This window comes from Sipha flava, unplaced genomic scaffold (assembly GCF_003268045.1).
Source record: "Sipha flava isolate LNK unplaced genomic scaffold, YSA_version1 38_pilon_pilon, whole genome shotgun sequence".
Taxonomy (NCBI): domain Eukaryota; kingdom Metazoa; phylum Arthropoda; class Insecta; order Hemiptera; family Aphididae; genus Sipha; species Sipha flava.
The window spans coordinates 2,325,565-2,337,061 of NW_020273099.1; the positions used below are offsets into that span (position 1 = coordinate 2,325,565).

Genomic DNA, 11,497 nt, shown 5'->3' on the forward strand with positions numbered 1-11,497 from the left:
ACAATTGTCACTTTCCATTACATTGTATTTATCTTAAATATTATATTTTAATTAATAAACACAAATTGAAAATTAAACATACTTACTTATAGATGTCTGGTTTTATTTATGTATGATACATTTTAATAGAAGCATAATACTTGATAAACATAAAATAATCATACATCTAATAACTTTTGTTTATTAATTGAATATAACATTTTACAGTTATACTCATTAATAGATAAATTGATAAATACATCTGTAATTTAAATACTTACTTTTTCTTTAATAGGATATTTATGGTCTATATCATAGTCCTTAAACAAATAAAAATCAATAGATTTTGATTATAGTTTCATGATTCTAATTTATTCTATGATGTATTATATTTACAATCAAATTAGTCAAATATATTAAAAATATTTTTCTCTGAAATATCATTTATTTAGTATTATATTGGCATATACAGTATGTAAATTAATTGGAAAATCAATAGTTATTACTCCTAATATAATGCAAATTTAGTTACGTTTTTTTTAACACAATATGTGACTTATAGCTCATCTTTTACCACTGTTAAAAAAAATCAAAATTCAAAACCGACAAAAATTACGAAAATAGCTACTTTGTAGAATTACTTATAAGTTACTCAAAGAAAAAAATTTTGATATCGGTTAAATTTTGAATGAATGAGAGCATTTTATATTTTCAAAAAAACACAGTAAATTGTAAAATTGTATGGTTTCTAAATTTTTAAATAGATAATATAAAACTAATAATATGATATTAGGTTATGAAGTACACACAACTCATTTTATTTTTTGTAATATTTTTGTTTTTTACTGATTGTCATTCATTCAAAATTCAACCAATTTCAAATTTTTTTTTCTCTGAGTAAGTTGTAATTCTACAAAGAGGTTATTTTCGAAGTTTTTTAAAATTTCGGATTTTTTTTTTTTAACCTTGGTAAAATATGGGCTATAAGTTAAATATTATGGCCGAAAAAACTGAACTTCAATATCTGCATTATATTAGGAGTAATAACTACTAACTTTCCAATTAATTAACATACTGTATATTCATTCAGTAGTATCAGAAAATAAATATAACCCATTCTTTGACATCTCACATAACTCTATTGTGACAAATTATTGTTTTGGATTTTAATTTTTTGATAATGACTGAAATAAATAATAATTCATGAATAAATAAACTTTTAGGGTCAATAATAGTAGGTAAAATGAACTTTAGTATAATTTATAGCTATTTTTACTTAGTATTAACTTAGTATTAGTTAAACTTCATTGTGCAAAATCGAACATATTATTTATTTGTATACAAAAGTCTAGTAGTAAATATAACAGATTTAATAGATATAAATTGCATATACAGGAAAAAAAATGCAATTGACATTAGATATTTAAGAGATTACAACAATTAAAATGAGGAATGACTACAAATATAAACTATCATAGCTTAAATAAATGATTGGTAACATAAAAAAAAAGATTAAATACAAATATGGTAGGTACAGTATTTTAAATAACTTCAATAGAGGATAAAATCTAAAAAAAGAAATTTAACTTAATGGGAATGTTGCTCATTTTTTTAAAATACGATTTAATTCTTTGTTTTGCCGTTCCATATTTATATCAGCTTTGTCTGCTTTACCAAGAATGTTTTCAACTAGATCATTTTGAGAATCAATTTCTTCGCCGAGTCCCAATGCTAAACCTAATTATAAATATGAAATACAACAAAATATTATATAATTAAATCAAATAAATTAATTTTACTATTTTCAAAAATTAATATGAATAAGATACAAGGTTAAAAGTGTTATGAGCAATCTATAGAATAAATGAAATATAGGTCATATGTAATTTCAATATTTTACCTTTTAATCTAGTTACTGATCCAAGAATTTGATCCAAATTATTATCTAATGTAGATTGTACATTGGTTGGAGTAGTTAATTCATCGTCTACCAAACCTCTTATTTTTAAACCTAAAAATATTTCAAAATTATATCAATTGAAAAGTAAATAAAATAATTTAAAAATAAATAACTACCAGGATGTTGTTCCATGGATTTTATGTTAGAATTTGCTTGAGTTAAGGTTTCACTTAACGTACTTCTACGCACTTCATTTGTTAATGGTGATCTACTTGACTCTATTTCAGTTGGGGTATTTGATGGAGGTAAATTGGATTTACCACTAAGCATATTCTTAAAACTTCCAAAAATGCTCTATAAATTACAATTTATTATAAAATAATAAAGTCAATACGTACATCCTTAAATATGATAATATTGATTTTATGGTAAGTTAAAATTGTAATATAATTTATGTTATAATAATATGTTTAATAATTTTATAAATAGTGACAGAAGATATTATTTGTGATTTAGCACATTAAATTATTGATATAGATATACACTCAGTTTACTCTTAGCTCAATTAAATCAAATTTTACATCTCTATAATAAGAGGATAGGATATAATAGCGTAAAACAAATTTATAAATTAACTATTCCTTACAAAAAAAAAATAAAATAAAACTCGTAAGTAAATTTAATTTTAAGAAGTTATACCACATCAATTTATTTAATAAGTAATATATTTCTGTACATTTAGTCCAGAAGTTAGTAATTTAAAAACTAAATTTAAGTATTGAATTAAAATTGTTTTAAGTTTTTTTTTAAACTAATTTTAAAAAATATTTAAAGACAGTATCTAACAAAAAATGAATCTTGTATAAAATAGAAAATATCTACAACTCATATTTATTTTATTAATAGCAAGTTTTTAACAACACACTATTACTATGATTATCTATTAATAAATTAAATAGTTTATACATAGAAACTTAGTCTAGAGTATTATTATATTTGTAAAATATGACCAGATTTTCAAATTAAAAATTCATCGTCAGATATATACTAAGTCAATAAAATTGTGATTGAATATGAAAAAATGAAATTATGACTGTATTTTACGAATATAATAACACTCTAGATTGTTTTTATTTATTTGTTTATTTTTTATTATACATAAACTATTTGTTTATTTAATTATACATTTTTATATTATTAACAATTATTTTATTATTAGTTATCAGTTACTTACTTTAATGCCTTGTATATGTTTTTGACTAACACGAAGGTTTGAATTAATTTCATCAAGTCGTCTGTCGGTATTTTGCAATTGTTCTCTTTGTCTTACTAATTCCTTTAATAGTTAAAATAAAATATATAAATGATTTATAATAAATTATAATATTTTCAAAGTAATTATTTACTTCGGCTGTAGCTGCACCAATATTTTCTGACTCTCTAAGTAAACGTAGCGTCCTTTCAGTTGAATTTAAAGTTCTTTGTTCTACATCCCTTGTAGTTTCAATAACTTGTTGTTTTTGTCGATTTGCATTTTCAAATTCTTGATTTCCATAATTGTTACCCATTAAATCATTTCTATAACCTAAATTAGGTCGGACACGAGATAAGAATTCATTGTCATCCACATCATCTACATCATCGAATATGCCCCGTGATGAATCGCTCACAAAACGATTTTTCGACATTTTGTTGTATAATAAAAATGTATAAATATTTAGTAATAAAATAGAGTTCACAAATTTCAAGTTAAATAAATAACTATTTCGTAAGTTAAAATAAATCGTTTTCAATTCAATAAAAATTAGGTAAATAAATCTACAATAAATATTTAATCTGTAAAATCAGGATAAGTTTTTGTAACTTATTCTATAAACTCTAAAATATTTTTATCAAATATTTATGTACCTATATATCATATAGTATAAATCATGGATTCATGGCTTAATAACTTTATTTAGCTACGAATTAAATAGTTCTTAACCTCTTTGTTTATTATCACTTCGTCACAGATTTTTAATGATCACGAATCTAACATCAATAACTTAAAATTTTCCATTCTTATTTCTTTGTTCTATTAATATAATAATATATGACTATTGTTATATTATTGTTTGTGTTATTGTCCATAGAATAGAGATAAGTTTTTTTTATAATCATAAAATATTCGTAAGTGATGAAAAAGCATAATTTTATTAGGTTGATGTGTTATGTACATTTTTATGTATTTCAAATTTAGGCTACATCTTTTCATAGCGTCTTGAATATTTTCGATTTGTATGGAATCTAAGAACTAAATATAACAACAACAAAAACTATAAAAATACTCTATAAGTAAAATAATGATTTATTTGAAATTGCTTGTTTGAGAAATTTTATTTTGATACGATAATTATTTTTTAACAAATTTACTTTTGTTAAATAAATCAAATATTTATCGTGTACATTTGTTGTGACTAAAATGCCTGTGGCAATGAATCGAAGACGTGTTAGTAATTTTACTTATGTCAGTCCCTGTGTGAAATATATGATTTTTCTACTAAACTTTTTATTCTGGGTATGTACTAATTTATAGTTACATCAAATACGATCAAAATTAATAATTTATCGAAATTTAGTTATTTGGTGGTTTATTGGTGGCTGCTGGTACTTTTGCGTTTTATGAAAAATGGAACACCATGGGTTCCATCAAGTTGAACACATTCTCAGATGTTATACTAAATATTTCATTGGTCTTGATCATAGCTGGACAAATTATATTCATTGTTAGCTTTGCTGGATGTATAGGTGCCCTACGCGAAAATACTACATTACTTAAATTTGTAAGTATCTTTATAACATTAATATTTAATTTTAATTAATTATAATTATTTTATTTACAATTATAAAAATCTACTTTATTTTTATAATGTATTTTACTTAACATTTATTAATTTAAGCTTGCTCTTGCTTGCAAAATAGATTATAGTATATGTTAGCTACATAAGTAGATTACAAATATTATAAACCTAGGGAGTTTATGACAATATATTGAAATTTCAATTTGATTAGAAAATATGCAATTGAAGGAGGTGAATGAAATGAAGTCTAATTTACCTATATAATATTATATCTTATATAGTATAGTTAATGAACTAATTCTCTACGGTGATAACTGGCATTTTATTGCTTCACCTATATATTTTCATTAATTTTGTAACATACTCACAAGGTTAAAGGTGAATTAGGATTATTCCTCAGATAATTCAGTATTATTTAACCCTAAATAACAATTTTTTTTGTTTGTATTAGAGATGTTACTGTTGCATCAATTAAAATATACATTATATTTTCTTGAAATTCCAATTTCATGATTTATTTATTTAATAAGTTATTTAATAAGTGTTATTTAATAAGGCTTCAAGATATTTGATTAATCAAAATCATACTCAATTGATTATCATGCTCATGCTATATTACTGACTATAAATCTTTATACTTTGAAATTTAAGACAAATATATTAAATAATGAATTAGGTAAATTAAGTTTTTACCCATATTGTTTTTAATTTAAATTGTTTTTAGTTTACCATAGGGAACATATCAATCAAATAGATATTGATTTTTATTGTTCGTAAAAAAGATATATTTCTGTAATTATTTTATATTTTAAATTATAATTTGTTTTTTTTTTTTTTTGACAGTTTTAGATTTATAAGTCAAGTTTAGTTAATCAATAATTAACCTTAGCATGAATAAGCACGATTAAATATCAATTATTTTCCCCCCTCGTTTTTCACCCAACTATTTGGGGTCGGCCATCCTTGTCCTAAACCTCCACTCATTTCGATTTTCTGCATCCCCTATGCATACACCAACAGACCTCATATCATTCTCAATTGTATCCAACCATATCTCTTTTGGTCTTGTTCTTCCTCTTTTCCCTTCAAAGTTCATTTTCAGTACGATAAAATACCAAATAATAGACATTTTTTATTATAAATATAAACACTAAAATTAACTCTTAGATATAAAAATATTTTTCAATGTCATTTGATTTTGGTCATTGTATAAAAAAAATAGGTACCTGTTGTTTTGTTTTAAAGTGAAAGTTTTTGTTTTTAAAGTTAGATGTGTCATAGATTTTTAGTTTTAAAAGTTCATAAGTATTGCAATGAAGTAATTTTTAAATTTTTATATGATTATAGTTTTTTTTTTTTTTTTTTTTTGTAAAGTTAATCAACAACTAGTCAGTCTATTAATTAGTCTAGAAACATTTTGCTTCCATAGTTTTTTTTTAATTTTTATTACATGACTTGGAACTTAATAAATCAAAACTCTTTACAAAAAAAGTGGTAAAATGATTCAATCAATAACATTAAAAAATAAAATAAAAGATAACGTTTTATTAATTTTATAGCATTTTAAAACTAAAATTTAATTGTTAATACCAAGAAAGCAAAACATTTAATGTTAAAGATGGAAGTATGTAATAATTCCATTGGACATTTTTATACATTCTATTCAATTCTAAATTAATAGATCAAACTATAAAAAAATATAATTATAAATATATCTGGGATATATATGTCTATATGGGTAAATGCAAAGTAAAATGTATAATGTATGAAATGAATCAAATTTGTATAAAGACAATCCCTGAATATAAACATAAGAAAAAATATGCTAATTTTTCATGTTCTGAGTCCTATTTGGTTTACCAACAACCTTAAACTGATTTAGAAAAAATAACCATATAACTCTTACCAAAATTATTTGTTTCTGTAGTTGAGGGTGCATTTTTTATTCAATGACAACTACACAAAGATGATAATTATTTATATTTCTTCAATATAAATTTAAATTTATTTCTTCGAGAACGTTTTTTATTTTCTATAGTGTGAACCATGCAGTAGTGACCATTAAGTATATTTTGTTGATAATAGTGTTTTGAATGATATATCATTTAAAATGGGTTTTAAATTAAATTTTTCTATGGTTTAATTTAAGTTTTTAATGTGATTAAAGCTTAAATTTGGATTTGGAGTTACCATTTTGATAAAAATTGAAGCCTTCATTAATTTTGTCACTAAAGACATTTTTATCATAAATTGTCTTAAATTATAGTTTATTACTAATTATTCCTTATAAAGTTGATGTTATATTTTAAATGTGTTACATAAATCAAGTTCTTCATATTAATTTTAATTTTACCATGTAAAAATAAATACTTAACTTTTAATTGTTGAGAATCGTTTCCTTGGTATTTTTAATATTTAACAATTGTTAATAACACTAATAATCATAATATTATGTATGATAAATATTGATTGCAGATTTAATTATATTATTTTAACTATATTATTTGTGTTAAAAACAATTTTATACCATATGATAGAATGTTTAACAGAATGAAACTTTTTCATATAGGAGTGAGTTGTGTTTTTATTTTTGTTACAGTTATTATATTCTTATTTTAATATGAGATTAGAGAAAGAACATTGTAGTTTTAATGCTTTCCCTTTATTTCAGTTGTCTTTCAAAAATATTGCTGCTCAGATTGCAAATATTTATGGCATTGATCAAAAATTATTACCAAAATTAAACTGTAGTTCAAAAAAGTCATCCTGTTCCATTAAAGATGAGATTATTTTTAAACAACTTGGTTGTTATGATTATTTACTTAATTTACAAACCAAGACTTCATTATTCACTAATGATATAAATCCAATAAATGATAATCAATTTCAATTTTATAAACAATTTGTTTTTGTTAATAGAGACCAAATACTAAACTTAATGTATAGCACAATAGAACAGGCAAATAATAGTGCTTGGAGGTTGCATAGACAAACTAGACTCTCAGCCAGTTCTAAAGCTCATCAGATAAATACAAGACGTAATCGAAATGAAGAATTAGCTGAACGATTTGTTAAAGATAAAAAAATTATAGGAAATGGATTAAAATATGTAGAATATGGAATGAGAATGGAAGATTTTGCTATTAAAAAGTATTCAGATATATATAATGTTCATGTTATAAAATGTGGCTTGGTTATACATCAAAAACAACCTTGGATATGTGCAAGCCCAGATGGCTTAGTTGTCAGTAAAAATAAAATAAAAAAGTTATTAGAAATAAAGTGCCCATATACTTGTAAAGATACTTTGTTGATTAAAGAAGATGATGGACATTTAAGAGTTCCATACTTGCAATATAATGATAAGAAAACTATTATTCTTTTAAAAAAAAATCATAATTATTTTTCACAATGTCAAATTCAAATGTATTGTACTGGATTAGATGAATGTGATTTATTTATTTGTACTAAACAAGACTGCATAACTATTTCTGTTAAAAGAGACAATATATTTCTTGAAAAACTAGTCAAGAAAATGGAACATTTTTATTTTAACTACTACTTACCCGAATTAACAAAAGTCAATTCATAATTTTAAATTTTTAACGAATAAACCCATTTAAATTTTAATATGTATACTATTTTATCAATAAAATATATTTTATTATATTATTATTATATTTATTTATTTTTATAACTTAACTTGTAAAAAAAAACTCATTATAAATCAACATATAAATTAATTGTATATATTTTTAACTTATTATGATTCTCCAATTGAACAGTAAAAATTTAATTGGACATCACTGTTCTGCGAATCTTTAATTTTAAGTGTAGATTATTTGGTATTTTTTAGATAATATTTTATCTTATTTTTCATATTCAATATATAAGTTTATTTTTGTTATTTATAGGAATATTTAAAAACTAAAGTTATAGCTTAAATTATTGGATATTATTTTGAAGTCTAGTATGATTATTAATTGAAATAGCTAACATTTGTTTCCAATATACTAAGTATATAGTCTATAACTTTTTTTATCAACAATATTTGTGAGTTTCTGACTTATCTTACTTAAAAGTTGGATGTTGTGTGTTAATTAGAATTCTGTTGAAGTATAATAATATAGTATTCATGTGAAATATGAAATAAAATTGAATTGGAAATCATCTAAATTATTTTAAATATTTATTAAATACCTTTGAGTTTATTAATAAATTTGTATTGCTTTTGATTATTAAATTATTATAATAAATAATTAAGTAAATGTTTAACTGACAGTATAAAATATTTTATAAATATATAATCACCAAAGGTTCAAGCCAGTTAAATTATTATAAATAAAAAATAAAAATTGTTGGAATCCTTTTGTTAAAGACTAATTTCTTTGATTTTGACTTGGTCAAAACAATAATAATTTGCTTGGTAATACAATACTTAAAAATGTATTATCATAGGATTTGTAAATATTTTAATATAATTTTTCTTTGAGTGATTATTGAATTATAAAACTGTTTGTCTTTAAAAAAAAATAGAATCTATTCTATCCTTTCATTTAAAATATAATGTATAAATAATTTAACTGTAATAGAAAAATGTTATGTAACCAATGGTGTCATTGAAGTAATTGACATATTCCTAGTACAATCAAAAGTTATCAGAACTATCTGGACAACATAAATTTATCTCTAAGGGAAGTCTTAATTTTTAATTAGTATCAATATACCAGTAATACCAATTCAAGGTCCAATATCCTCATGCTAAAATGTCCACTTCTTATTACCCAAATTTAATAATTGATTAAAAAAGTAAGGATTTTTAAACAGAGAAATATTAAACTATATAATTTTTATTAAACTTCTGGAGTTAAAATATATATAATAATCAAAGAGGTTTGAACAATATTGTACCATAACAACATTAAAAACACAATATATTTGTCAAAAATAGTTTTGTATGTTCTATGTACTTTATGTACCTACATTATGAAGTTCATAGATTAAGTCTGTTGCCATTAAAATATCTCAAGATTTCTAATTATTTAAATTTTTATTTTACTGTACGAGGTACTGAAATCTATTAATTTTTACCTATTATGTATCAGTATTTATATGTGTATGTATGTAGATCATATATGTACAAATCCCAAATCAAATTAATAATATCTGGATTCTACTTGTAACTTAAATATGAGTTGTGCATATACTTAAATATTAAACATAGTATTTAATTAATTAAAAAAAAGTATTATAATTGACACTCGTATAGTCATCAATATAATAAAAACAATATTTTGAAATCACAAGATGAGCTGAAAATAATATAATTTTTTTTTTCAGTATTCCTTATGTCTTTTAATATTTTTTTTGCTTGAAATGGGAATCGCTATTCTTGGTTTCGTATTTCCACATAATATGCAAGCCACTTTGGAAGAGTCGTTCACTGACAAAATTATTCACACTTACCGTGATGACCCAGATTTACAAAATCTTATAGATTTTGCTCAAAAAGAAGTAATAGGTCTTAATTAATATATCAACATTTATATTACTATGTTTATGTTTATTCTAGTTTCAATGCTGTGGTCTTAGTTCAGAAGGATATATCGATTGGTCAAAAAATGAATATTTTAATTGCACGTCCCCAAGTGTTGAAAAATGTGGGGTGCCCTATTCATGTTGTATCAATGCAACAGATATTTCGGTCTGTATAATTTCTATTTTATTTGTGTTTTAAATTATTTAATACAATTTACATGTACGTAATTAATTTTTTAGAAAGGACTTGTCAATGTTATGTGTGGTTATGGTGCTCAAGATAGTTCTGTATGTATATAGCAAATAAATAATGTTTTTACTATCAAGTTTAAAAAATTCATATTTAATTTACCTTAGGTTGCTGAAGCTAGTAAAAGAGTATGGACTAGTGGCTGTATTGAAGTTATTCGTATATGGGCTGAAAGAAATTTATATACAATTGCGGGAGTTGCTTTAGGTGTGGCATTATCTCAGGTTAGTACTAATGAAAATAAAGTTATTGTAATTAATATAATATTGTGTAAATATTTTGTTTAGCTACTTATTATCAATTTAGCAAAAACATTAGAAGGCCAAATTGACTTACAAAAATCTAGATGGGCATCTTGAAAAATAATTAAAGTATGGGAAACTAGATAATGTTTCCATAATACTATACTTTGTATTCAAATAATATTGTATTTAATGTACTATAAGAATATTTACGAAGTTTTATTAATCTTAATTAAATTAAGTCATATTATATTATTTCATTTTATATTATTATAATTTGTATTTGACAATTTTTATCTTTGTATTGCTTTTTTATATTTCAATATTTTATCTTAGTCAATTCAAATTCATGAATATTATAAATTAATAATCATAAAGTGCCCTGTGATAATGGGCTCAATTTCATAAAAAAAAAAAAAAAAAAAGTAATGAAAATATGTGTAATATATAATTTTAGTTTACAGTATGTCCATTATTTTACTATCATACAAATAATTATGTACATAATTTATATGTATGTATATATGTAATTAAATACATAATTTGTATTTTATAATTTATTTGTTTATACATTTTATTAGATTATGAATATTAATACATTATTTACAGAATACAATTAATATTTTATTACTTTATATTGCCTTAGTAAACATTTTGGTAAAATCTTATATTACAAATGGTCATTTTTATTATACCTCTGATTTACTCATTACATTTTTTTTTTAAACATAACATTAGAAAATGGCTA

General features: G+C 22.4%; 2 protein-coding genes across 3 annotated transcripts; one reads left to right on the forward strand and one right to left on the reverse strand.

Moving 5' to 3' along the window:
- Nucleotides 1-1,346: 1,346 nt before the first annotated feature.
- On the reverse strand, nucleotides 1,347-3,643 carry LOC112688345 (synaptosomal-associated protein 29). Its single transcript, XM_025561507.1, has 5 exons — nucleotides 3,286-3,643; nucleotides 3,114-3,215; nucleotides 2,056-2,233; nucleotides 1,880-1,990; nucleotides 1,347-1,716 (listed from the first exon to the last, which is right to left on the reverse strand). Exons 1-5 carry the CDS (start codon nucleotides 3,565-3,567, stop codon nucleotides 1,583-1,585), a joined length of 807 nt encoding a protein of 268 aa, XP_025417292.1. The 5' UTR covers nucleotides 3,568-3,643; the 3' UTR covers nucleotides 1,347-1,582.
- Nucleotides 3,644-4,054: 411 nt separating this feature from the next.
- Nucleotides 4,055-10,982, forward strand: LOC112688416 (tetraspanin-33-like). Of its 2 annotated transcripts, XM_025561584.1 has the most exons (7): nucleotides 4,074-4,436; nucleotides 4,498-4,701; nucleotides 10,060-10,233; nucleotides 10,292-10,423; nucleotides 10,498-10,545; nucleotides 10,615-10,731; nucleotides 10,795-10,982. In XM_025561584.1, exons 1-7 carry the CDS (start codon nucleotides 4,341-4,343, stop codon nucleotides 10,864-10,866), a joined length of 843 nt encoding a protein of 280 aa, XP_025417369.1. In that variant the 5' UTR covers nucleotides 4,074-4,340; the 3' UTR covers nucleotides 10,867-10,982. The 2 variants fall into 2 exon arrangements, with proteins under 2 accessions (XP_025417368.1, XP_025417369.1); XM_025561583.1 differs by lacking the exons at nucleotides 10,060-10,233; nucleotides 10,292-10,423; nucleotides 10,498-10,545; nucleotides 10,615-10,731; nucleotides 10,795-10,982 and adding an exon at nucleotides 7,391-8,350 and having other exon boundaries at nucleotides 4,055-4,436.
- The last annotated feature ends 515 nt before the right edge of the window (nucleotides 10,983-11,497 follow it).